The 27,670-nt window shown below is 45.8% G+C and overlaps 2 protein-coding genes across 5 annotated transcripts; both read right to left on the bottom strand.

Annotated features, from left to right (window-relative positions):
- Positions 1-8,568: 8,568 nt before the first annotated feature.
- RPSA (ribosomal protein SA) lies at positions 8,569-12,786 on the bottom strand. Its single transcript, XM_080338951.1, has 7 exons — positions 12,747-12,786; positions 12,325-12,492; positions 11,697-11,815; positions 10,177-10,422; positions 9,183-9,311; positions 8,801-8,969; positions 8,569-8,710 (listed from the first exon to the last, which is right to left on the bottom strand). Exons 2-7 carry the CDS (start codon positions 12,455-12,457, stop codon positions 8,616-8,618), a joined length of 891 nt encoding a protein of 296 aa, XP_080195077.1. The 5' UTR covers positions 12,458-12,492; positions 12,747-12,786; the 3' UTR covers positions 8,569-8,615.
- Positions 12,787-12,905: 119 nt separating this feature from the next.
- On the bottom strand, positions 12,906-27,670 carry SLC25A38 (solute carrier family 25 member 38). Of its 4 annotated transcripts, none has more exons than XM_080338953.1 (8): positions 27,455-27,670; positions 24,977-25,098; positions 24,256-24,340; positions 23,560-23,739; positions 22,930-23,098; positions 22,163-22,329; positions 15,009-15,086; positions 12,906-14,107 (listed from the first exon to the last, which is right to left on the bottom strand). In XM_080338953.1, the coding sequence occupies exons 1-8, from the start codon at positions 27,479-27,481 to the stop codon at positions 14,081-14,083; spliced, it is 855 nt and encodes a 284-aa protein (XP_080195079.1). In that variant the 5' UTR covers positions 27,482-27,670; the 3' UTR covers positions 12,906-14,080. The 4 variants fall into 4 exon arrangements, 3 of the variants coding, with proteins under 3 accessions (XP_080195079.1, XP_080195078.1, XP_080195080.1); XR_013921781.1 differs by lacking the exon at positions 12,906-14,107 and adding an exon at positions 20,099-20,757 and having other exon boundaries at positions 15,011-15,086; XM_080338952.1 differs by lacking the exons at positions 12,906-14,107; positions 15,009-15,086 and adding an exon at positions 17,695-20,757.

The following is a 27,670-nucleotide window of genomic DNA, read 5'->3' as shown; positions in this document are numbered from 1 at the left end:
CACATGCCCTTTCAGCCAGTTACGTCTCCCGCAATGCCAGTTTAATGGAGGATAAGTAGCTTTAAAAACCTTTTACTGGCTCTGAAGAGCTAATCTAGTTGTCCTGAAACAGAACAAGTTGCCACGTGGATATGCAACACTACCATGGTGCTGCCAAAGCAAAGTTGTGTGTTTGAACCAGTTATCCACCAAACAGCCAAAACCCTAACTTCATCAGGGATGAATCAGACATATGTTGCTCACAGCACTTCTCCAACCCCAAGTCCAGGAGAAAAAACAAATATCCATCTAAAAATACAAGGGGGTTGCATGTAGCCAGAATAGGGTCTTTTGTGTTGGGCTTTGGCCTGGACATCATGCAAAGCTTTCATCTCTTCGTTGCCGCTCCAATAAAAGACACAGTAAGAAACACATGTTCGATATGATCCTTCTCCTTCCACCCTACCTCACATCTACCATCCCCTCCAGTGCAACCTGCCTGGCAACAGGCAGCCCTGGCTCACTCCCACCTATCACCAAATCATGCACCTCCCACCCAAGAGCACATGCCAACCTGGTGCCAATTCAGCCTCTCCTAATCACAGTTAATTTTGGATTGTTATCCTCCCTGGGTGATGGGGAGCTGGCACTGATGTGCTGGCAGCCACAAGCCACCTGCAGACAGCACAGGGCCCCTTTCCTGGCACCTCACCTTCAGAGGGAAGAATAAGGGATGCAAAGCAGAGCCTCTGAAAGTAATATCTGTTCAAAACTCTTTGCAATGTTATTGCTCCACCTGACCGTAGGCAAGAAGGGAGCCTCATGGTGGTTTTGGGGGCAGCTCTGTTCTCTCGTCAGTCAAGGCACCAGCTCAGAGCCCCTATTGCCAATGAGCATCTAAATAGGTCCACAAACACCAACATGGTGGGACAGCTCTCCACACCCTGCTGTAACCACTTATCCCAAACCTTTCCCATGAGAAATGCACCCCACCAGCACCAGAGAGGTGGGACTCAGAGGCTCCATAGCATCAAAACACACCCTAGGCAGCCTCCACTGAACCTCACCTAACCCAGGAAGATGCACCAAGCACACACTCACCACAGGGGTCCCCCTGTGGTACTAGCAACACATTGCCTGAGCTGCTACCACGACTGCTAAGCTCACCCTAGCTTTGGCAAGGAAAGAGAAGGCTGCTCTGCAGTCCTTATGCTACTCCCTTCTGTCTTACATTGCCCCAGTGGAGGCACTCACCGTCCCCCTCCATATTTTGTGCTGCAATTATCTTATTAGCAGAAGCGCCGCCAGAGTCGCTGATCACAAAGCCACAGTCTCAGAAGACATCAGAGCCTTACAGCAGCCCTCATGTCCCAGGGCACACGTGGGTCACACAAGCACACCGAGCTCTTCCCAGGGTGCGGCCAGCTGGGAGACGCGCTGCTCTGACACAGGGGCCTAACAAACAGACACTAGGAGGGAAGGTCAATCCACTCTTCTTGTCATGGTAGAAAAGTAGCCTCCTAAGATTTAAAATAAAAACTAAATACATGCAATATATATGACAAATACTTGACACTTACCCGAACAGAGCAACCTCCAGATCCAAGGGGAGGAGAGCCAGTATAGACCAACCAGCCACTGCAAAAGGACATTTCCACAGAGTACTCATCCCACCTGGGCACCAAGTGGTGTTGGTAAATTCACAGTGTTGATAACTTGCAGCATTTTATATTGCAAGCCTCAGATTAGACAATTTAATGAAGTTCCTGCTTCTATATTCAAGGTATGGTTTGAGAAATCCCAGTTCTCATTTTGAAACAAAAACATGTAGCTTTCACAGAAGAAAAAAAAAAAAAATTCTAAAACAGGGTGCAGGAGCAGCCTAGAAGTCAAGGAGGAATCCAAGCCATGCTTAGGCTAACAAAATTAAGACTGAGAATTAATCTCAGAACTTTTCAAAAGGTTGAACCCTTGAAATCAGAAAAACTAATTGCTAGACTTCTCAGCCCTCCTGAAGGAGCTGAGGGAGAACCACTGGCTGCTTGTAGCACTCAAAGTGAGTTTGTCCCACAAAGCCAAGAAGAAAAGACAACAACATACTCCTACCTACCCCACACCTGTTCTTTTGAGAAAAGGGGAGGAGACACTCCAGCCCCTGGCACCTGGGGCTCCTAAAACCTTATCCAGCTGGGAGCTGGCACCATAGCTTAAAGGAGCCTCCAGAAAAGATGTTGTGAAGAGGGAAATAGTGGAGGGGGTTTTGTTTGTTTATTTGTTTGTTTTAATCTTGCCTCTCAAATTAGAGCCTCTAACAGCAAACTAATAAGTAAAGGAAAATGGTACATAGTCTGATTCTCTCTCTACATGTGCTGCTTAATTTTTCCCCACTTAAGCAAAGCCAACTGGTGCAATGAATTGTATACCTGTGAGCTTTGGGAGTACCATGGAGAAGACACGTCACTCCAGAAATGCTGGAAGCAATAAGCCAAGCAGAACAGACAAGTTAGAAAGTTTCCAAGGCATCTTCATCTAGGAGCACTGTGTTTCTCCACACTGGAAGCCAGCAGCATCCCACATTTGCTCCCTTATGGAAATTCAAAAGCAAGATCAATGTGTGAGACAAGAAGTTTAACACACAAACACATACGGAAAAAAGAGTAGGTTTGGGGTTCTTTCACAAAAAGTGTATTATGATCCCTGTGAGACGGCACCATCCTGCTACAGGGAAGTCAAAAATCCAGGTGAGAGGCAAGGCAAGTGCTGGCTGGACCAGCTCTGCTCCAACCACAGGAGATGGAGGCTGGCACTGAAGACACTTCACTAGTCACCATAGCCGGGGGCTTTGCAATGGTATTAAGTCTCTCCTACAGCACTAAATAGCAGCTTGGATATTTAGGAGGGGTGCCCGAAGTCTCTCACCACAGGGAGTCACTCCGAAAGGCCCAGGTGTGCTTACCAAGCAGTTTTTGACCATTCTCTCGCCCGCTGCCAGTCCAGTCCAGCTCTCCCACCAGGCCACCAGCAGCAACCAAAACAAACCAGGAGTAACAGCCCCATCTACTGGAGTCTTGCAAACGAGCGGCATCCTCTCATTTTGCAGCTGTGCGACTCATCACCATCATCCACCTGAAACCTGCCAGGCAGAAGCAATGCTCAGGTGCTTGCCAGCCCCCAGAAAGACCCTTTTGTTAACATGCCTGTATCTGTGAGTGGTGAAAGGTTGGTATGGTCATCCTGACCTAGTTTAGACCCAACAGGCAAATATCCACACCGTCTCCTTCACTCTCAGCATCTCCTCACCCCTCCAGAGGTGAGGTAGCAAACAGCCTCTGGGACCAGAAGCAGCTTCTTGGGCAATCATAGAATCGTAGAATCATTTTGGTTGGAAGAGACCCTCAGGATCATCAAGTCAGCCATCACCTAACTCTAGCATCAGACCATGTCTCTAAGAACCTTGTCTAAATGCTTTTTAAATAACTGCAGGGATGCTGACTCCACCACCTCCCTGGGCAGCCTGTTCCAATGTCTGACACCCCTTTCCATAAAGAATTTTTTTCCTAATAGCCAATCTAAACCTCCCCAGCACAACTTGAGGCCATTTCCTCTTGTCCTAACAGTTGCTACTTGGGAGAAGAGACCAACACCCTCCATGCTACAACCTCCTTTCAGGTAGTTGTAGAGCGATAAGGTCTCCCCTCAGCCTCCTTTTCTCCAGGCTAAACAGCCCCAGTTCCCTCAGCCACTCCTCATCAGACTTGTGCTCCAGGACCCTCAACAGCTTCATTGCCCTTCTCTGCACTCACTCTAGTATTTCAGTGTCCTTCTTATGATGAGGGGCCCAAAAGTGAACACAGTGTTCAAGGTGGGGCCTCACCAGTGCCAAGTACACTGGCACAATCACTCCTCTAGTCCTGCTGGCCACACTGTTTCTGATACAAGCCAGGATGCTGTTGGCCTTTTTGGCCACCTGGGCACACTGCTGGCTCATGTTCAGCCAGTTGAACAGTACTAACAAACACAGCATTACAAGTGATATTTAAGAGCTGTTAGCTTCACACAGCAGCTTTCTTGGTTTTACAGTCACACTGTGGGGTTTCCAGCCACAGCACAGAAATGAGCAGTGCCAGTGTGTGCAGCTATGGCCAAAGTTTGTACTGATCTTTGACGTGACTGTCCTCATGGCAGACCAGCTTGGAACCATGCAACATGCCACACTTCTTCCCACAATGAGCTCCCTGCTTTGCATAACCCTAAATCGAAATCTAACCCACATATGAGGTGGGTAGATGTATACTTCCTTTTAATATCTGAAAGGTTATTTTTTTCATCCCTCAGGATCCACCTCTGGCTCATACAATACACCCCGTTCCCTCTTCTTCTGAGCTGCCTGCTGTTTAAAAAACAAGCCCCCACAGTAAGGGCGGTGGGTACACGACGTTGCTGGAACATGGCCTGTGCTAGAGGCACAGCTGTGCTGTGGTACCCCTTGTTCTGCCCAAGAGTCACTGCTGAGACTCTGTAACCAAAATGAGGAGAATAAGCTATGTGACTCAACCCAAGAATCCCTTCTGGGTGTAGTGCAATGGCATTTAAAATGAGCGCAAAAATTCTGTACCACAGTAGGTTTCTCTGGCCTTCAAAGCAGGGCCAGAGGGCCATCATTTCAAAGGACACATCCACTGGCCTTTAGAGGATTTATTTTATTCATGCTTGAGCAGTACTAGTAAAAACAGTAATCTTGTAGCTAGTGAAACAAACATTGACAGAAATATTTATGACTTTTAGATGAGAAGAGACACACTAGTTAAACTCCGGCTAGATTAACTATATTAACTGAGGTTTTAAGCAGAAGCCTAAAAAAAACCATGTTCTTTCAACTACAGAGGTAACTGAAACAAAAAAAAAGTAGCTTCCTTGTGCAGCATTATTCATCAGTGATTACTGAATGTAGAGGAATAGGTATAAATGACACACTTTCAAATTTGGATAGTAGAAACATGAGAGTGAGTGTTCTTGAAAATACAAGTATTAAAAGAACAAATAAAAACAGCTTCAGAAATCAGTGTGCCGGGAAGCAAGAAATTCAGAAAAACGCAGTTGTGAATGAGATCGTACATAGCAAGACCATGCTCAAGGTATTTATCACAGGCTGCCTCTTTGCAGGGCTGATAATCAAAGATGTTCTTCATTCCCATTGCTGTTAATACATACAGCTGTGACGCATCATTCTACCTTTACCTGTCATACATGCAGATGAGGTTTCCATAAACTCAGAGGCTTTGCAGTTTTCACAAACTCTAGGCTGCAAGGGCTGGGAGCTGATAGTGTCAAGAACTGGCTGGAGGAAATAAATGTTGCCTGAAGCACTGGCCAATGTCTCTTTGGAACCTGCAGAGCAGTGGGGAAATGACCCAGCAGCTCCCTGGTCTCACAGTAATAACGAGGCAAATCTGAAATGCTGTTATTTCTCAGCTAGGATGCATGCATTCAAGACAACAGGGTCCAGAGAAGGTTCAAGATACACTAGCTTCAGAGAGCGCTGAGTTTGTGACAATTGCAGATTTACCATGTGCTTTACTCCATGTAAAGTCTCCCTGTACCAGGATGCTATCAACCTGAGAAAGAAATAAAAATAATTTAACATTACAAGATCCACTCCAGCTCCACACTCGCACTCTGGGGTGGGGAGGAAACCTCTAAGAGGAGCAGTGAAGTGAGTTCATCAACGATACACACATACAAGCTGCACACGGATTTTAGTAAACAGGTTTCAAATGAGTACACCATGCTCCTAAAGGACAGCATTGATCATCCTACAACCATTTACACTGTTTCAGAAAGCAAAACAGCCTACAGATGGAATGAGTGGAAGAGTTTTGCAGCCTGGATTTAAGCAAACAGAACTGAGTCCCTTCAACTGTGCATAAAGCACTTTGCTTCCTGTGAAAGAAAAGCCTTGATGTAATCATACAACAACACTCTGATACTAAAAATATCATGCCATTATCTGGGCAAAGAAATTACTGGAGAGGACAAGGAACATCTGTGAATGGGTGCACATATATTAGGAAGGGAATTAGAAAGCATGTATCTCATGCATGAGATTCATGGATCAGACAGTAGTTTATTGGCAAAGAGGACTCTTCAACAGCTCATTTCTCCAGAGGGATTCTGTGATGCTCAGAAACATCAGCTAGCTCCTTTTTAAACCAAATGTGGAACAGAAAGACTATCCTAAGTAGCCTACACAGCCCAGTCCAACCAACCCAAACTAAATGCAAAAAGGTTGTAAAGAAGGGAAACACTGCCAAATACTCAAGGGAAACAAATTGTTTTCATTACGTGTAGTTCAGCCTAAGCCATCTTGGGTCAAATCAGATCAACCCAAAAGAATATGGTTACAACTTATCTGCTGTCCACTTACATCAACACCAACACTGCATCTGCCTCAATACATGAGGTATTTGCCACATGGGAAGCTCTGGCAGCTGTAAATCTCCTGACACATCTCTGCTAGTACCTCCACACCCTGTACTAAGACCTTGCCTGCCTTGTACCCCCAGCATGCTGAGGAACATGGCCCTCATGCAATGTGCCCTCTGCTACTGCCAGCCTAGGCTGCCTCCTTTTCTAAAGGGCTGCTATTCATCTCCCCTGCAGAGCTCATGTGCCTCACCTCAGTTATGCCAAAAAGGTAATTCTGAATCCACACGCAGAGATCCATCTCCTCACCCTCTTCTCCCAGGCTGCATGGATCCCACTCTCACTGGCCCACCTTGGTCCTAAAAAAAGACACTCACCATAAAAGCCAACATGATACTTCATGAAACCCTTAGATGAAAAGAATCATATTCCAGTAATATGCCTGGCACATTTCAGTAACAAGTACGCAGATGAAGCTTTTGCAGATTTAAAACTGCCCCATTGCATACACAGGAGTTGTCTGATGACTGCCATATTCTCAACATCTGGAACATTTTCACATGAAGTGGGTTACAAAACAGGTAAAGAAAAGGGACAACAGCGAAACTGCCATACCAGTGATTCAAAGTACAGAAGGGCAAGCCTGTGCTCTAAGTTTGGAAACTTTTAATGTGAAAGCATGAAAAGAAAGACCAGGGCAACAAGCTATTGTGGGCAATCTCAGAGCTGGGGGGAATATAAGCAGCTGCTGTACAGGCTGTCCCTGGTCCAGCTACGGCACCCACCCAGAGTCCCAAAGCGAACAGGTTGTCACCCCACCATGACATGCAGCTTCCTTTGGACAGATGTGCAATAATATGTGTACCTTACTTTAGGCTTTTCTACTGTTAATATGCATCTTGCAGTAAAAGTAAACAAGCACATGTTAAGAGAAAACAATTTAATACATTCTCCACATGTTGGTTGCCCTGGCTGTGTTATCCCAAAAGGTGGGATCATTACCCAGCATGCAGATACCAAAACACACACAGGGTTGAGGTATTTGCTTTATTCACAGTTCTGTGCAGCAAAGGGCGCTGGGCAATCTTTCACAAAGCTAGCACACCAGAAGCAGGCTAAGTTACATATTTATACATTTTGGGGTTTGACCACTACTAACATCTTATGCATATTAATGCCTACTCAAAGTCTACTGCTCTAAACTTTTCTCACCTTGGTTTAAAAGGTAAACGTAAAATCTTCTATGCATGGTCAGTGAGTAGAGATCTTCTTGAGAAGGTGGGTAGCCTTTGACAAGGAGGCATGTTTTTGTATTAAAATGAGTGTATAATGAGCATAGTTATACCAGATCTATCCTTGCCAAATTTCATGGTTTGTTACTAAACGCATGTTCTTCAAGCTTCACCTCAGGGTTTGTCCTTTAAGTTCCTCTCATAAGTAACCAATTCCTGTTCTGTTTAAATCATATTCTTTGCTTTATGGTCTGCTTTGACCTTCTGTGAAACTCCATTAAACTTAACAGGGACATCAGCTGGAGTTAGAAAAATAATAGAGACAACAGCAACATGAAAAAAGGGATCCAATTTAAACACTTCTCCACCTCCTATAACCCCTCGCAGTTCTCTTGGTGAAGGCTCTGCTGCCTGTTATTGCTATTAATCACACAAATATAAACCTCAAAATCGCTAAGACAGATGAGTTCACTTTTTTGAGGATTACTGCAGCATTTTTGCGGAAGAAACCCGTAAAACAGACGGAACTGGTGTTTCCCCACGGGAGCAGCTGCCACTCAAGGTCTCTCCGCCCACACCATGCGGACAGGCCGACACTCCGCCCACCGCCCCGCCCGCACGGCGGGAGTGGTGGGAAAACCAGCCCCGCCCCGAGCGCCCCTTGGTGACGTCCGCCCTCACCTCTCCCGCTGGCCAACGGGGAGCAGCCACGTCAACGGCGGGCGTGCAGCCCGGGAAGGCGGGAAATGGGCACCCCTCAGCAGACGGCGGGGCGGGAGGGCAGCGCGGGTAGGGCCGGAGCACACAGCCCCAGCTCCACGGAACACGGTCCAACAGCAGTTTACAGCTTCCCCCGCCCGTGGCCAAGGACTGCACCCCACGCCACCCACGTGTTTCACCCGCCGAGTGTAACAAAGCGGTACCAAGCCGGGTGTGTATCAAACCAGCCTTTATTTCTCTCACAGCAGAGCCGGACTGAAGTTAAGACCACTCGGTGGCAGTGCCAACCCACTCGGTAGCCTGGGCTGTGGGAGCTGCTGACCAGTCCTCAGTGGCTGGCTGGGCGCTCCAGTCCTCTGCAATGACAAAGACAACGCTTAGTGCACCCCAGCTCTTCACACCCGCTACAACATGCACCCCACTTCCCCCAGATGCCCCAAACTGACCTGTGGGGAACTGCTGGATGGGCACAGAGGGCACCTGCACTCCCTCAGACCAATCCGCCACCTCAGGCTGAGGAGGAGCAGTGAATTCAGGAGCTGGGGCAGTCCATTCAGTCTGGAACTCCTCCTTGGTAACCGCTTTCTCAGCAGCAGCCTGCTCCTCCTTTTCGATCTGCAACAGAAGAGCAGAAGGTCCAAGCCTCACGAAAACATCTCACCACCCTCACTGTCACACAGCAGACAATATGCACCAACCAACAACAGATAAAGCTAATTAACCACCACCTTAAGGGTGAAATGCAGTATGACGTTGGTAAAACCTGTCCTCAACAGCAGGCAGGCAGGAGACCTCACACAGCCACACTTCCTTCCACAGGCCTCCTACCTCCTCGGGATCCCTGTAGAAGTACAAGTCGGGCATGACCTCCCACGGGTGCTCGCGGGAGATGGTGCCACGCATGCGCAGGACCTCCCGAGCCAGCATCCACCACATCAGACCCACTGAATGGGCTCCCTGGGACAGAAGAAAGTAATGTGAGGTTTCCTGGAAAGCTAAAGCTTTGAAAACACTTTAAAAGAGCAAAAGACTTATTTGTGCTCAGTCCAAGGCTCTTGCTTGGCAAGAGAAAGGCATTGCTTGCTAACACCCACATGCTCATGTGCTTGGACTCAGAAAAGGGCAAACTTTCAAGTTTCCAGTGACGTTTTCAGGTCTTTGCAGAAATCACAGCGCACCCCCATCACCAGCATCTGCTGTATACAACACAGCCTGAAGCAATTGTCCTGCTATGGAGTTTCATACAACTCATTACCCCAGAAGAATCTTGCCCAAAAGACAGGGATTATGCTCATCACATATGCTAGAATGAAGAATTAGAGAGCTTGACCAAATGACCAGATCTTACACGCACACTCAGATTTAGTTTGTATTAGTTTCAGTGAATGACAACATCTAGGTAGAGATCAAAGCTATTTTCCCATCTCCCTAGACTTTACCTTTCTTACAGCTTCTGTAACGTTTCAGAGCACTTTTTTCATCAGTTCCTTTTATCTTTCATTCATTTTCATAAACTGTGGCAAGAATGACTACCAAACTCCACTCATTGGGCCACCGAGACCCTCATGGTGCCAGTGAAAAGTCCTGCCAGGTTACTCTAGCACACGTCCTACACTTGAGAGTTCCTCGGCCAGAAACAGGCCTCAGCTCCAAGCTCCAACTGTGTGCAGCTCATCTCCTCCTCCTCACTCACCTGCTAGCACACGAGAGGCCTTAATTAACTGGTCGACCCTGGAGATACGTGCCATCCAAGCCAACTCCCATCTGCAGAAAGCATCTATCTTTGCAACTTAGGGTTTGCACACTTCAACAAAGCTCTTACCTTATTATTGCAGGGAATGGCAATATCCACGTAGCGCAGCGGGGAGTCGGTGTTGCACAGTGCAATGGTGGGGATGTTGACGTAAGATGCTTCTGTCAGTGGCTGATGATCAGCCCGGGGGTCCGTAACAACCAGGAGCCGTGGCTCACGGAAAGCTGCTTGGATCTGGTTTGTGAAGGTACCCGGGGTGAAACGTCCAGCAATAGGAGTAGCCCCAGTGGCAGCAGCAAACTTCAGAACAGCACGCTGCAAAATGGACCACAGCAGAGGTGAGGCAAGGAAACTTGCATTTCAACCAAGTCACCCAGGTACACTGTCAGGAAACACAAGAACTATTTGTTTCGATTCCTGTGAAATCAGGGCTCACCAACAGCTCTGCATTCAGAATGAAACAAAACAGAAATGCTTTTAAAACACCTGGAGTTAAGAAGATCATATCCACCAGCAAAGCAAGAAGTCAGGATACAGAAAACTACTTCTTTATGTTTCCTGAACTTAGTTGCAAGTTCTACTCCAAAGTCTCATAATCAAATTATGTAGAGGGAATAAGAAATGGTTATGAAAAAGGCAAAGCCATTTTTCTTCCATTATTTCTAAACCCTTTTATTATCCAGCAGCATAACTTCAGTAACTACAAGAAAAGCTCAGTAGTAAATACACACAACCTGTAGCTGTGTCCATTAAAATTGCAGCTGGCAGTTTGTACTCGCAAGAGCTTTCAACTTGTGAGGCATCAGGCAGCTGGGCATGTGGCAGGGCCTACTATCAAACTCCATTCATAGAGGGGGCTCCTCTCCTGGCGTTAGCGAAAACCCTGCCAGCTGGTTTGCTGTAGCACACTTCCGACACTTGAGAGCTCATTGGCCAGAAACTGACCTCGGCACCAAGCTTTAACAGTGTGCAAGTCAAGTCCAGAGGAACTCAGACTTCTCCTTTATAAATCTATCCTGTGTCATTCACAATCTCCCTGAATATTTGTGGCACCACCTGCATTAGTCCAGAGAAGTTAAACTCACAGATAAACTTCTGTGGCCAATTATATTTCACTCAAAGGCTACGTCCCCTTCTATAACAGAATGGTTTTTTGCTAAAAATCTAGATAAAAATTTAAAATATAATTGTTATATACCTTGCTCAAAAACAAAGCAAATGATTTATTTGTAAACTTTCTATCATATGCTTATTGTCCCCAAAAAAGGGGAATTACTGGGGAGGGCCACCAGGGGACTGAGCACTAGTATGCCATAATTCCAAACAGAACCACCGAGAGAAGGATATGAAACAAGTTGTTTAACTTCCCTTGTCCTCCCTGAAACCTGGAGAAATTGTGTAGGGGGCCCTCAACTGATCTGTTCTAAGATGCAAGTGCAATACAAGAAAAATGCTTCCAAAAAGTGTTCCTAGTGCCAAAATCTGGGTTACTCTTTTTTATCATCAAGTTGCCACTGGCAGTCATTGATGTGTGGCAAGAAAGTCCTGCTCCCAAGACTGCAGGCTTCATGACCAATACATGTCCATACCTGTCCAGTATTTCTGGAAGAAATGACGCTCACATCAGCTGGGTTCTCAATGGCAACAATGGCACGAGCTGCCAGGAGAAGTTTTTCCCAGGTTCTCTTCAAATTGATGATGTAAATACCTATTGGTGACAAAAGGCTTCAGAGCAAGCAGCAAATACAGGACTCTAAAACAGGACAGCACTCTTCTGCCTTTAAAGTTGTGGTTACTCCAAAATTCTAACCAGTGGAAAGTTATTCTAAGGAAAATGCTCCCATTTGATCTTAATGTAGCACAATTCCAGCACCCATCAACATAAACCAAGGCCTGGTAGGAGCTTTCAACTTTAAACAGGGTGCAGCTGAGATTGAATAATAATGCAAACAAGCAGCAGAAATCAGTATTGAGACATTAAAACAATTTTATTACTATAATCAAAACTAGCATAAAGGCCCAGATCCAGCTGTGATTTATTTACCAAGTTCTAAAATCCGTATTTCATCCTACTTCTCTCAGTAACACGATTTAACCAACAAAGATGTCTGCACCTTTCAGGCCATGGAGAAACTGCTGGAGAGCTCAAGCATCAGCACTTTCCCGCTTTCCTCAGCTGTGCCCACAAAATCCCTGCTGCCCACCCCGCGGGTTTACCATCGCTTTTCCTTTTGTAGATATACTGCTCCATCTGGAAGTCCAGGTTGGTGCCTCCCAGGTGGGTCCCGGCAGCGAGGAATTTGAGGACATCCTCCTCCTTCATCTGCAGGACATCGAGACCTCCGGACATTGTGGGGTTTCCCTTTGGAAGCAACGACAGGGAACCTGCGGGCACAAGCACCCGTGTTCAGCCACGCGGGGACTCGCGTCTCCCTCCGCGCCACGAGGGCCCGGGCGCCTCCGCCGCCATCTTGGCTGCACCGGCCGCCGGATCCCCCGCCCCGCACCGGGCAGGCCTTGCCCTTCCCCGCGGCTCGGCCAGGTCCTGCCGCCGGCACGGCAAGGGCGCGCAGAGACCCGCCGGCGGCGCCGTGGGCCGCACGCCCCACCACTGCCCGCGGGCCCCCGCCCGGACTCACGCTGGCAACGCCGTGTGGAGGCCCCGGCGGGTGCGGAACGAAAAGGAAGTGCGGCTGCATGGGAGGTCTATATATAGACTCCCCAGCCAATGGGGAGCCGCGGGAAGGGCGGGGCTCCGCCGGTTGGGAAGGCAGAAGGTGCCCATTACAATTAGATTAAATGGGCACCGAACTTCCACGTTCTGTTGGCAATGTGGACGTTATTGCGATTGTTTCCGCTTGGCGGGATTTTTTTATTTGTTTGCTTTTAAGAAGAGGCAGGACGTGATCAGACTTTACACCCTCCATCATCCTTTCCCTCTGTCATATTCAGGGAGCAGACAGAGGCCTGAGAGCAGAGTTTCCCAGAAAACAAAGAAAAACAAAACTAAAACCACCACCAGCAACAACAAAAAAAAGAAAACAAAATGAAAAAGCAAACACAAAATAAAAAACTCAGTAGTGATATTTACTGTACTATGCTTGCTATCATCCAGATCTGGGTAAATTTCTCTATCATCCTTTCCCTCTGTCACATTCAGGGAGCAGACAGAGGCCTGAGAGCAGAGTTTCCCAGAAAAACAAACAAAACCAAACAATAAAACACCACTGAAAAACCAAACAAACAAACAAAAAACCCACAAACAAACAAACCCCACAACTACTTAGTGATATTTACTTTATTATGCTTTATTATTGCTTTATTATTGCTTTATTATTGCTATCATCCAGATCTGAATAAATTTCTGAATGGTGCTGACACTACAGTGAGTGCCTTCTGCACTAATTCATGTTCCCATCTTTCTAATAATAGTACTCCTTCAGTTTTCTCTCGTCTATTTTACCCTGACTCTAGCAGTGTGGTTGGGCATTGAGCCTCCTGATAGCCCCTTTGCATTGAGTTGCTCTGGATATTAAAGTAGCAGGTTACAACATCATCTCACATATGTTCTCTGCTTCCTATAAAATGAGACCTTGTCCTGTTTCAGGTGAGCAGCAGTCTGTGCGTTTACTGCCAGTCACTTTCCATCATTCCCACAAAACTTCAACCTGCAAGCCAGGAGCTGGCTCGCACACCATTTTGCATTTCTGTATGCTTGTTAGATTATCTTAATTAGCAAGATTACCAGATCAGTTTAAAAATATTCTTTAAGAGAATAATTCATACATTTGCCACATGGTGGTGACAAAGGTAGGTAAAATGAAACTCAGCAAATGGTTAAGTGAGCTCTCAGCAAGAGCGTGAACTATTATTACACAGGTACCCAACAGATCACAGACTTGTGTTGCACTTTGGTAAGTGGGCTGTGGATAGTGAGAGCTGACTTCTTCGGGCTATGTACAACATGTATCTCCTAACAGGAGCACGATGTGAATACAAGCTGTGGGGGAGAAGAGGGGTGGTGGTGGTGTTAGTCTGGAGAACTCTTTTGCATCATCAATAAACAACTGTATTAAAAGTGTATTTGAATATAACAATTGAAAGTTCAGTAATGGATACTGCAGTAAATACAATGTTTTCAAAGGAGTGCCACTGGTCAGCATTCAAGACTCCTCTGGAATCTCTAGTACTTATTTCTTATTGTCACAGTTTTGAGCCCTTTCTGGTAGACCATGAGATCCACAGCTCATGAGAGGGCTTGGGAGAGTCATGTCAAAGCTTGACAATGAAGTATTTCTAAATATTTTCTTAAGTGACCTGAAAATTTGTTTTATTTTTCAACTGCATGCTGAGACACTTTAAAATAAATCTTTCTCACTAATGAAAATGACCCTCAGGTAGAAGCGTATCTGTCTTATAATGTATTTTAGACCATGTCTCTCCTGTCACAATTCACACTGAACTTGGTTACACCACTATATGCAGAGCATGGCAGACATTGTTTTTTAAAAGCTGAGTGAGATTCAGAATATTCCTTAACTGAGAGAAAGTTCTTACAGCTTAGACACCGTATCTGATTGCAAAGATACTGAAGCTGATATTAAATGTAGTGAGCTTAGATGTGAAGGATAGAGCTGTTCCTACTTCTGTTATGCAAGCTGTTGTCAGTCACTGACGACAATCAGTAAAAGGCTTGGAAGAGCCCCTGGAATGATGCCCCCTGCCATTCTCGTCACAAGTGACCTTACACTTGCGAGGAGAAGCACAGATGATGGGCCAAGTTATTGAGTAACTTGGGCAGACAAGGCCATAGCCGGGGCTGCTGCTGTTTGAGCTGTTCTGGTTTGGTGTGGACAGGGGGTGGGATGACACTTGCCTCATCCTCTCCCACACAGACGTACCTGGGGATGGCTTCTGTGGCATGCCCACTCCATGGGCCGGACTGTGCTTGCCAAAACCAGCTCAGCCAGACTCAGGTCCTAGAAAATAAAAGCAAGGCATTTGGTGGCTACATCCATATGCAAATCTGGCATTTCTGCCACCTTTACATGACGTGCAAGTGTGATTTTATTGACATGATTCCTCAGTGTGAGTTGCTGTGCACCTCAAAAGGCCCCTGTTATTGTCCAGATTTATCTGGTTGGATTTTACTCATTCAGTTGCTAGTGAAATGTTTTCCTTGAACCTTGATTCCTCCAGTGAAGCACAAGCAGTTTCATCCTGTATGTGCCAACACCTGACCTGCCAGAGCAGCAAAGCTTCCCACACTCCTGCCAAGCTCTGGTAGCTCACGGTTAGAACCTGAGATCCTGCCAAGCCCCGTGTGTCAGCCGGGTCTCTGGTGCACAAAACCTCTGCTTCACCAAAGAACTGCTCCCAAAGCCTTGGGCAACTCTGCAATGAGTGGCAAGGGTCAGCACTTGGGTGCAGATGTTTTCAGATCACACACTGTTAAGTGTCACCAGAGAAAAGCTGCATTTGGCATAGGATTATCACCAGTCCTGGAGGGAATACAGAAATTTCTGAGGAAGGGAAGAGGCATGGGGGGTGGAGGAGGGAGTAGACAAATCACATCAAGTATGAAACCTACAGGCAGAAAACAACTCCTGTGAAAGGCAGATACTAAAGCATTTCCCAGATCTGTGGGTCTGATACATATGCAATTAAGCCACATATTTGTTGACACACACAGAAATGCCAAATAACAAATTCAGCATGGAGTGCTTACTGGCAGCTTTCTCTTTGAATCCAGTCTATTCACCCTCAAACTGGGGGCTGTAACGGGATGCTCCAGCAGTGAGAGAGCCACTGGGCTGCAGTGGAGGTGATTCTGCTGCCCAAGGGGGATCTGTGACAATGGATCGAATGGTGCCTCTTGGAAAGAGGCTCAGAAAGATGTTTGCGTAGTATCTATCCCACCAAAAATGCCACTGGGTGTCATCCAAGAGATGGTGTGGCACTCCTGGAGCTAGAGCCTCCAGAAGACAAAGAGAAACCCATGGAAATCAACCCACCTCCAGCAAAACTGCACAATACCATACTTGCTTGTAAACCCCACCATGGCTTGTTTTTCAATGGTTTGTTGCCATTTCTTCAATGTTTTGGGGAAACATACTTTGGTGAATCTATTCCCTTCTTATTTCTAGTTCTACAAAGCTAGAAGTGTCTAACATCTGTCACAAAAATTGTGGAGGTGTCATTTTAACCTCTGATTTTTCATATTTTTAACCAAAATCCTTTAATGCATTATGATAAAATCTCCCGAAGCATTTTATAGTGATAACATCAGAAATTAAGAAACAGTGCAATGTGGAAAATCAACTCGATACTTTGAAACCAGAAGCAATTCTAGACGGGATAAGCATATTCAAGAGATCCACATTGGTTTGCAAAAGTACACATGTATGAGTGTGCGACATGAGGAATATTTTCTGCTCAATACTGGTGTCAGTGATCATGCATGGCACATAATACACTAAAAATAAAAATTAAAAAAGCAAGCAAAGCATTTGCCTGGTTTTTAGGTGGAAACGAGATCTGAAAATCAGTATTTTATTACAAGGACGGTGCCTTTAAACTGTTCCTTTTCAATCTTTCCCACCCTCCACCACCCAAGAGGGTTGGGGAGCCTTGTGTGCTATCTCTTCTCACAGCTGAGGCAGCTGTCAGCAGCGTGAGCAGAAACACCCTCTACACTGGCGGTGGTTCCCCAAGGCAGCAGGGGAGCTCTGGGGAGCCCTGCATTTAAGAGCAGGCACTATGGCTGGCCTAATTTGGTTATCAGGTACATGCACAAGCAGTTTGGGTCCAGCTGGCACAAAGCTGCACACCAGGACTGTCTGGTCAATCTGTTACACACAGATAATTCTTCGTGAAAATTGCTCCTTATACGAATGCCATATCTAGGCAACATCTGAAAAGAGGAGCAGTTTGAGATCTCCACATCTAGAAGATGTACATCTCAGTATCAACAATATCAATATTTTGCTTAGCACAACCTGCCTCCTCCAGAATCCCAGGACCATGCTGTGACAGGAAGAGGAAATCCCAGCAATCCAGCATCACCTTACACTGTGCCTTGCAGCAGAGAACCAAGTCCCAGGCACAATTTCTGGCGTCCTGACAAGATCAGACTGCCTGAGGAGCAAAGACCTAGTTGGCAGGAGATTAAAAACAGTTTCTTCCCAGAAAGCTCAAAACTCCACTGTGCTAAAGGTGGGTATTTTATCAGCTGGTATTGAAATTCAATTTCCATTAGTCTTTACACACAGCACGCAGGCAGAGGAAGCTGTGAAAATAACAAGATTCCTCATCGCTATGTGTTTTTTCCATTTAGGTAAAGCTGATTTAGGTTGTACTAGTATGGCCTGTGTATATTATACCCCACAGAAAAAGAGAATATGCATTGCCTTGTATGGGCTCTGAACCCATCAAACAGTCCTCTCACCTTGGGAAACTCATTTTGCTTTCTTAAGCTGCTATTCCATCCCATCCCACCGCATCCCATGCCGTCCCCTCCCTTGTGGGTTTGATTGGTTTGGGAGTTGTTTTCTTTTTAAAGAAACACTGAAGAGATGACACGGTTCATGATGGCAACCAGTTTTTAATAAAAACATATAATACACTTTCTCATATAAATATTTTATATAGACACAGAAATACTCGCACCAATGCAATGTCCTAAAGCTCCAGTTCTCTTTAAACAGTGCAAGAAAAAAGATATCATTGGCACAAGAAGAAGGGAAATGCTAAGTTTCTAAAGCATAAACAATCAGACTATTGCTCTTGTGTCCTTGCACTTCACTGAGCGCCTCAACATGTGAACCAGTTGTGGTCTGACACCACAGCTGCATGGGCAAGCAGAGCCTCTAATAGCGTGTTGCCAGCAACAGAGGTCATTCCAAGAGGGATCTGACCATGATCCTGCCATGTGCAGAAGGAATCACACCACATTCTCTGGAATCCAAGCTAAGATGGCTTTGGATATGATTATCTGATAGGATTGGTAATGTTGAATTGCTGGCATAATGCAGGTAGGTGATTAAGCACCTGTAACTGGATTTTTTGGTTTACTTTGAATTTAGGTTGTACAGTGACCATTTGTTTTTAATTACAAGCATACAACCTCAAGGGCAATATATCTAAACTTCAAGTCTACACACTTGTTTTTCTTGACTTGCTATAGATATCAAGAAGTAACTTCAATAAATCAGTTTAGAAAAAATGTTTTTGAAGAGAGGAAAAGGGTGAAGGCTGGTAAAGATCAGAGCTGAGAAACAGTCTTGTCTGCCTATGTGATACAGCTTTTAAAAGACAATGAAACAGAACTTTAGGCTTCCCCCATAGACATAAGACTTGACAAAATAAATAATAAAATAAAACAAACAACAAACTTGCACTGCAAAACTCACTCCCCCCAGCTCCCATGTAGATAAGTTTTTGGATTTGCAGCACCAAGGGTTGATGAAACACAGTGCAGTTTAGATTCTCTGTTTTTTAAAGTCAGCAGAGCTCAGGCTAATTCACAAGTCAAAAGCATATACTTTTTCACTCTACTGCAACAACAAAGAGCCTCCTCATTCTTCACAAAGTGAGGGGAATGCAAGAACTTTTATGAAGGAAAAGCTATCACTGCTTTAAGCCTGAATCCAGATTAAAACAAAACAAAACAACACAACACACAAAGAACCCCAGCAGACTTAAAGACACTGGCACATCAGAATAAATTCTCAAGTTCTTCCTTTGTTATGTGAGCAGGCAGAAGTATAGGGCATAAAAGCCACTGAAGTGTTCCTGCATTTTAAGTTTCTGATGAGGATGTTACTTAATTCAGGATTTATCACTTGGCATTCTTTGCTCACTTGCCTCATTTTTAAGAGCCTAAGTTTCTGTCTGCACAAGTTGCACACTGCTTTGCTATTGCTAAATCAGGAGCTAAAATATTCATTAAACATCTGCCAGGCAACTCCATACACAGCCCTTGGCTGCCACAGCACAGATCCAACTCACACATCAGATTAAGGAAGCCCTAAATAAATTCAGGCTTTCAGTACAATACGTTGGTTTGATCCCATGCATAGGTGAATAAACAACCCACAAATCACAAAAATAAACAAAACAAAACAAAACAAAACAAACCACACCAGAAAAACAAAAAGCCAAAGCTATGTTTTCTGCAAGGCACACTACAGAACAGGACACACACTTCTGTGCCCAGCTTTGTGGCAACCACAATGGAACTGCAAAAGTCCCAACCCAGTCAGCCAGCACAGAGGCACAAGTGAAGAGGGGAGCAAGCTGTACCCAAATCTGGACAACACACACTGTAGGGTTTTTGTAACAAAGTAGGAATGAGGAAGAAGGCACAGTGGATTCAAAAAAGTGTATTTATCTCTAAGTCTAAACTCAGGAACACTGAAACATGGACTACCTGGTAAGAGAAAATTATCATCTGGGAAACTGTGAAGGATCTGTATAGAGCCTGAAGAGAATTAAAGTTCCTTACCAAACGCTCATAGGTCTCAAACTTTGGAGAAAGCTTACAGAAAACAGCAGCATTTTCTTTCCAAACCCAAAGATACTCCACATGCAATCAAGCAGCAGCTTTTAAGAGACATCTGAAGTGTCAGTATCTATATCTGCTTCCATTATAAATTTATGCATTATGAGCTATGACCCTAAAAGCTACATCTAAGGAGCAGCTCACACTGAGGGTGTTGGTCAGGGATTAACAAATGAATAATAGGAAGCAAATAAGTCTCTAGTACAGCTGGATTTAAAAAGTACTTGAGTGTTCCTGACATAGTCAGACGAGCAGAAAAAAAAATGCTTTTCAGAGAACAAGTAAAACTTTGGCAGCAATCAATTCTAAAGTGCCTTATGCTTCTTAATCCCTGAGCAAATATTGCTGCAGAGGCAGAAGCACTTTTCAAGAGTGTTAAGATGCTCAAGTAAACTATAATACATGACACGCCAAAGAGGTTCCAGTTACCTTCTCTGCTATCAAGCACAGTACAAAATTGATGACAGCGACTGTGTTCCTAGCTTTCCTTCAGCACTTCATTTCTCTTCCGCTCGCTCCTGCATTATAAGCATTAAGAGACACATCCAGTCTCCCACTGAGGTCTGCAATGTTCACCTGCGAGAACAAAGCATACGAGGAAAGAGGATCTACACCAAGGAACAGGCTGGCAGGTTCTGCAATCACTGTTTTCTCCTCAAACACTTTGGCTCAGCAATGTCTCATTGCATAAATGAGGTGAGCACAGAGCACGGGTTGTGGAAACCTGGCCATTTCCGTGGGACTCTGCCAGTACGGTCCTTTCTGGAACGCACTGATCAAATGACGCAAAGATCCGATCCTTCTTTCCTCTACTTGCCAAAAGGCCTAATCCCCTGTCTCAGAAGAGCTTTCTTCCTCCTGGCTGAGCAAGGCTTATTCCTCTGTGGAACTAGGAAGTTCCTATTGCCAGTTGATCACAGCAAGCAGGAGAAGGAGTGAAGCTGGTCCTTTCTTGTGCAAGTCACTCAAGATTTCAAGCCCATTTTTTCCATCATCTGTTCATACACCGTCCACGCCATTGCTGCCATCAGAGTCCGCCTGAGGGCACGGGGCACACCACCTCTGAAAAAGCCAGCTAACCCAAAGTCCTGCAACAGGAGATAAATGAACAGTAATCCATCACAATCTGCCTCTGATGTTATAATTTCTCATCACTTATTACATGGAACAGCACAGGATATACATCAGCTCGGACCCAGATCAGTTTCTGAAAGACCTAGGCTTAAATAGCATTTAATGTTTAGGAAAAACCTGCAGCACCATGCAACTGCAGGGCTACCTAAGAAAGCAGGAAGAGCAGTGAGTGGAGAGGGAACGTAAGGATGGGGACAATGGATGGAGAAAGCCACACTCAAGCCCAGCAAAAGAAGGAGAGGGTGTAACTGTTTCAAGACACTTCAGGAAAACCACTTGTCTTTGTTTTAGAGATTCATGTTTATAAAAGTCAGTTATTCTATAAAAACTGAGATTTTAAAGTACTGAAGTAAAAAAAAAAACAACATTCTCATATGAGAAAAATGTACCATGCACAAAAAACCCATACGCAAATAAACAGATTCTGTTTAGGGATAGAGTTCACTATGAAAATAAATCAAATCTGCCAGGATCTGCACTTTTGAGGGCAGGAAGGGAAATGTAGGCTTTGAGTACATCTCCATCCTATTCCTGGGATACAGATCTGGGCATTTATTTCTCCTCTTCTGTCTAAAGTGGAAAGAATTGTTTTGTAGCTGGTTTCTATCTGAAACCAGCATTTCATACTAGATACTAAAGAAACCCTTTGCCCCAGTGTGATAATCAGAGATAAACCAGAGGCAGCTGCAGCTGTAAACACAGTTCCTCCAAGTCTACATACTAAGCTAAGTTGAAAAAAAAATAAGCTAAGTGCTTTCCATCACTACCAGTATAAGAATCAATCTGTAACAGACAGAACTGAAGGGAAATCATTCACCAGCCTAGAACATGAAGCGGGTCTGTGTGGAGAGATGCTTGCTGGACTGTGCTCACCTTTGTGCTCCAGTACTCTGACCTTACTCTGCAATTCACCACCATCCATAATTTTGGGAAAACAGAGAGAGGACTGAGGAATGGCAAGAATAATCAGGGAGCAAGTTCACTGCCTTGTAATCCATTTACAAGCAGCAACAAACACATATGAGGAGTGACAATGGCCCCTCTAATTATGAGAAAAAGCATGGAAAGGACTGATGCTTCCGACTGTTTTCAGACCATCAAACAGAGTACTTTCCAGTTATTACTGAACAGGTCTACACATACACCAGTGACAAGAGATTCCACCTTAGTCTCCCACAGCATGACCCAGTTCAGCTCCTGAAAATGCTGGCACTGACTGGCCTGACTGCAAAAGCATATCAAGCACTCACATTTGTTCACTTCTTTAAAAGGCAAAAAATTTCTTAGCATAGCTGTGCTTTGGGCAAGGAGACTAGAAGTGAGGCTGCAATTGCGCATATTAGACGGGATTCACCTCACCTTGTAGATGAAGGCAATGGCCTGGCTTGTCCTGCGGTACTTTTGAGGAGACAGCTGCATGTGAGTTTTGATGACATCGGCAGGCTGTGTTGCCAGCGAGGCCAAGATTCCCGCAAAGATCCCACAGCCAAAATTCAGCAAGGGCGTGACCGCTGGCTCCAGCTGGTCTGCAAGACAGCAAAGGGAATGGACTCAGACACAAAATAGGCCAGGAATATTCATGCTGCATGACAAAGTGAAAAGCTACTGAATTATTAAATCAATGTCTAAGAGAAGTTAAAACCCATCCAGTGTAGAGAAACCTTTCAAGGGGAAAAGTGGCTACTCGTCAAAAGTTAGCAATATTAAAAAGTCTCACTTGATGGGGAGCTGAATTTGACAGGAACTCAGAAAGATTGTGCAAGTGTTGCCCCAGATAGTTCTAACATCAGAGAAGCCCCGGTTTAGTGGCAACTGATCACTATACAAGACATCCAGCAGCAGAAAGAATTGCTGATGACATCCTCTCTTCCAGTTGTTCACTAACCCACCTTATACATCAGTCTTCATAAAGACAATCAATCAGCTTAGGACCAATTTCCATTTCTACACTAATCTGAGCTATAAGTCTACAGTTCACAGGAAAATGTGGATGTCCACTCTAAAGACCTACAAGAGACTAACTACTGAAGTAGAGGGCAATAAGCCAATCATGCAGGCAGTCAACTGTAGAGCAAGATGTGAGAAGAAAAACATTTTCCATTACAGCCTCTGATGTCCAGCCTTACCCTGAGGTGTGAGTTTTTTGGTCTGTGTGTAGAACATCAGGTAGATGCCAGAGAAGGGTGCATCCCGCAGCAGTGTTGCGGTGAGGCCACTGAACATGCCACGAACCCCTTCCGTCACATAGATATTCTTCAGAGCTCCATATACACTCCCATAGCCAAATCTTCCACTCTGCAAGGGTAGACAATTGTCAGTCATCCATGTGCCAGGCACAGGCCAAGGAGCCCTACACACACCCTGAGGCCATAGTATCTATACAAACAGTAGCATGCACTCCGTGTGATGCCCAAGATGGCAGCACAGAGGACAGCCCAGGGCAAAATGTGGGTTTCACCTACCTCAGCCTTCAAAACAATCCTTCAGGAAGGTAAAATTTGAAATATACTACATAGACCTTGTATACAACTGAAACTTAAAACTCTCAGGGTGAATGCTGTTTCATCTTACACTTCTTGCTTAAAAATCAGTGTGCGGCATTTCATGCACAATATATGAACCAGGATGAAATCAGGACTACATCCCTGGCTCTGCTGAAACAGCAGCAACCTTCTCCAGACAGAATAATTTATTTTTCATCACAAGGAAGGTGTGTGACATCATTAACAGGGAACTAATTAGAAAATCAAACTCACCTCATATCGAGTCTTCACTACAGTCACTGGCAACATGCAAATCCCAGAAACTGCACGTGCGGTGGCACCCAGAAAGACAGACTCTACGGCTGTGGGTGAGCGGTCCACTAGAAAGTTTTGCTTCATCATGTACAAAGTGCTGAAGTAAATCCCAACCCCAGGAATACATCTTGCAAAGGACTTCACAAGAAACAGAATCGGATAAAGAAAGAAAAAGCACTCATAAGACAAAATTTCCTACACAACATTTCAGAGACTGTTAAACTTGATAGGAAGCTTTGTAGAAACGAAAGTCACTAAAGCTAATATGCTGAAGAAAGAAGGCACATTAAGAAACATTTACAGCACCAAGAGACAATTGATTCAAATGATGCTAGGATTTAACACATTCTTCAAGGGCAGTGTTCTAGATATAAGATATTTCAGAACAAAATCAAGTTGGTGCAGTTGCCACCCTACATTTGCAAAAGTATTCAAGTGTTCAACTGCTCAGGACTGCAAAACAACAGTGACTGCCATGACCAAATCAGTGGAATTCACAACATTAACTCTTTAAAATTGGATTTAATCTAAATCACATAGTTTCATTCATAATTGTACAAGAGCATATGTAAATCAGGCAGCCACCATTAGTAATAAACAGTAGGTTTATTTATCTACTTGGTTTTAGAAGTCAGGATTAAAACAGCCACTTACTGGAGAGACACCTTTCCAGAGCCCCAGAAGACTCTCAGTACGGACAACCCTAAGGAGCAGTGTTACCATCCCAGCATGACTGGACCTGAAAGAAAGACAAGACAGGAACTGCAGAGACGAAATGCTTATGCTCTCTGGCAGATGTATTCCACAGCCACCCACTCTTACTCATATCTCAGTGCATTACCCCAGCACCTCAGAAGCACTCCTTTTAGACTCATCTGCTTTCCTTGGTCACTCTTTCCAGGGTTTCTCTGTCACTTTCTGCTTTCCTATCACTTGTAATACACATTAGAGGCCTCTCTCATTAGTGTCTTCAGTTGCTCACTCCCCCTTGTTAGCAGCAGCAGCAGATGTAGTCATAGTCGACTACACTGGACAAATGGGAGCAGCTGCACATGTGGACAGGTTATGTGGCAACAACCTGCAATTTTTCAGGCAGAGGACACCCTCTGAAACTGCACTCCAGCAAACACCAGTCTCTCAGATGAGTACAGACAAATGCTGAGGTTATATGTTATTAACGTAGTGTTCACAAGAGCAGCTTCTTCTGAAGCAAAACATCAACCCTCCATGTTATACAAATATACCTCCTATTTCAGACAGACTCTCAGTATCTGAATTACAACTCTGAACTCCAAGCCTTGGCCAGCAAATCAGGCAGAAGCCTACGGTGGAGCACCCCCTTCTCCCCCATGAATACACATCCCCACTCTCTCACCCACTCCCAGCAGGCTGCAGAGTTTGCAGGCGGGTTTTCAGCAGGTCAAGGGGTTGGAAGAGGAGTGTGGAGCAAGTCCCACTGATGGAGCCACACACAAAGGCCTTTAGGACTGGATGCATCTGGAAGAGGAAGAAGACAACTTTAAAAGGCCATTTAATTAAGAATGGCACAAGAGGAAATACAGCAAGTGATATGTCACTTGTTATAGGAATGACTCGCTAAGGTCTGCTGCTCAGGACACAAGAAACTTTTTCAGAGCCTTATCAAGTTTTATTTGTGGCTTTTGGTTTCTCTACCTTTCTTGGGAGATTTTTGCAGAATTTCCTTGTAATTTGGTGGAGTTTTTTCAACATCAAATGTATTGACAGTCATTTGGTAACCATTTGCCATGTTAAAGGAATTGGGTACCTTCTTCCCACCACTCCAACTACCTGTGCCTTAGCCCTCCTCTCATCCCCCTATGCTCAGCACCCCACTGGCAGCACCTCCAACCCTTCCTCCTTGTTGCACACCATGGGCACGAGTGGGGCTCTCCCCTAAAACTCCCCACCACCCAAACTCAGCTCAAATGCACCCAAAGCACAGCAGAGCTGGCTCAGCCAAGGCCTGACTTTCCTATCCACGCCAGCTGCCACCTTTCAGCACTTGTTAGGCGATAAGGCAGAAGGCACAAGCCACACAGCAAGGTGGATATCTTTTTATTAAAATGCATAACTGTGTTTTGTTAATGAAGTTTCTACACCCCCCGGAGCAGAATCACATCACAGATAATTTTTGCAGCACAGTGCTTTTTGGAGGGCCACGCTCAAAAGCCACTGAGGTACCTTCCACCACCGCTTTTCGGACCTCCCTTAAGACCCGTTACGACCCTCTGGCCCCGGTGCACGGGCGAGGCAACGACAGCTCCTCAGTCCCCAGGCAGCCCGCACTTTGCCGCTGCCTGACGGAGCAGCCCCGGGAGCCTCTTCCCAAGAGCCGGGCGGTCGCAGGACACGGGAAGGGGCGCAGCGAACCCTCCTCCACCACCGCTGGACTCTCCTCAGCAGAGCGAGCGAGGAGGGCGCAGGGCCAACGGCCGGTTACCGGCATCCCAACGGACCGTAAAGGACCGGCCGCGCGTCGCTACCTCCGACTGTCGCTCCGGCATCCCAGCGCCGCCCCGCAGCCAGTGAGCGCGGCGGGTGAGAGTGACGCCACCAACGCGGCTCCCCCGCTGGCCAATCCGAGCAGCCCAACGCGGGGGCAGCGCACGGCCCCGCAGGGCGCATGCGCTTTCTTTTAACCTTTCGGGTGCCGCTCCCCGCGCTCTCCTCGCAGCTTGCCCTGTCAGCGGCCTGGCCAGCGCCGGGCACGGGCCTGGCAGCCAGCAACGGGCAGCCACAGCAGCCGCCTCGCCCCCTGGATCGCCTGTTTGTCACAGAATCACAGAATGTCAGGGATTGGAAGGGACCTCAAGAGATCGTCCAGTCCAATCCCCCTGACGGAGCAGGAACACCTAGATGAGGTTACATAGGAACATATCCAGGCGGGTTTTGAATGTCTCCAGAGAAGGAGACTCCACAACCCCCCTGGGCAGCCTGTTCCAGTGCTCTGTCACCCTCACTGAGAAGAAGTTTCTTCTCAAATTTAAGTGGAACCTCCTATGTTCCAGTTTGTACCCACTGCCCCTTGTCCTGTCATTGGTTGTTACTGAGAAGAGCCTGGCTCCATCCTCGTGGCACTCACACTTTACATATTTATAAATATTAACAAGATCACCCCTCAGTCTCCTCCAAGCTAAAGAGACCCAGCTCCCTCAGCCTTGTCACGTCTCTTGTGTGTTTGGCATCTAACAACTGAGACCCCGTGGGCTCTGTCAGACACAGGCAGTGGGAAGGGGACAGTTTATAATGGGTAGTTGTCATGTCATCCCCCAGCCCCCATGGGTGCCTTGTTGTGGAGACTGTGGCGTTCAAAAACCTGAGCTTCTCTGTAAGGAGCCATTGAAGGAGGAATGTTGTTTTTACCAAAAAAAAAACAGGGACCAGCCCTCTCCCTCTGGAGAAAGGACTGAGAGACATCAGACTATGAATCCTTAATGTAAAACAAAGTCTCTTTGAACTAATCTCGGAATGCACACTGATTATTTAAAAAGTTAAGCTAGGGGGAAGGGTAACCAAAACTCCAGGAATCCATTTTTTAAATAAATCAATAAGGGGAGTGGCTTGTTAGAATTAGACGAGACAGGTAAACTGAGGCAGGTGTTGGGTACTCTGTAAGCCCTGCAGTACCCAAACAATGGGGAACAGGGGAGGGAATTTGTGACTGGAATTTGGGGGAGATATAAGCAGGGGCTTTTTGCCCTATTCCATGTGCCTGCCTTTAGGTAGAACACCGGATCTTGTAAAATAAAACATACTTTGCTGAGAGATCCTGCCTGGGCCTATTATATTGGCAGGGTAATAGTTTCCTACATTCTCCCCATTTGTTTCTTACCACTACTGTTTCCACTTGGTCTTCCATATCCTGAGCCCGGACCAGAGGAGGGCTGGGTTTCCAGAGCACTGGAGGAGCCAGGTGCCGAATTGACGCACTTCTATTTTAGGCCCGCATGAGCCCTTGGACTGTGTGTCTTCATTGCACCTGCAGAGCCAGCCACTGCTTGTCAGCGAAGCAGGACGAGGCTGGGAGGAGTACGCAGCGGCTTCAACA

The sequence above is a fragment of the Nesoenas mayeri genome, assembly GCF_963082525.1.
Source record: "Nesoenas mayeri genome assembly, chromosome: 2".
Lineage (NCBI taxonomy): Eukaryota > Metazoa > Chordata > Aves > Columbiformes > Columbidae > Nesoenas > Nesoenas mayeri.
The sequence above is the reverse complement of the archived record's forward strand: the minus strand, read 5'-3'. Positions and strand labels throughout refer to the sequence as shown.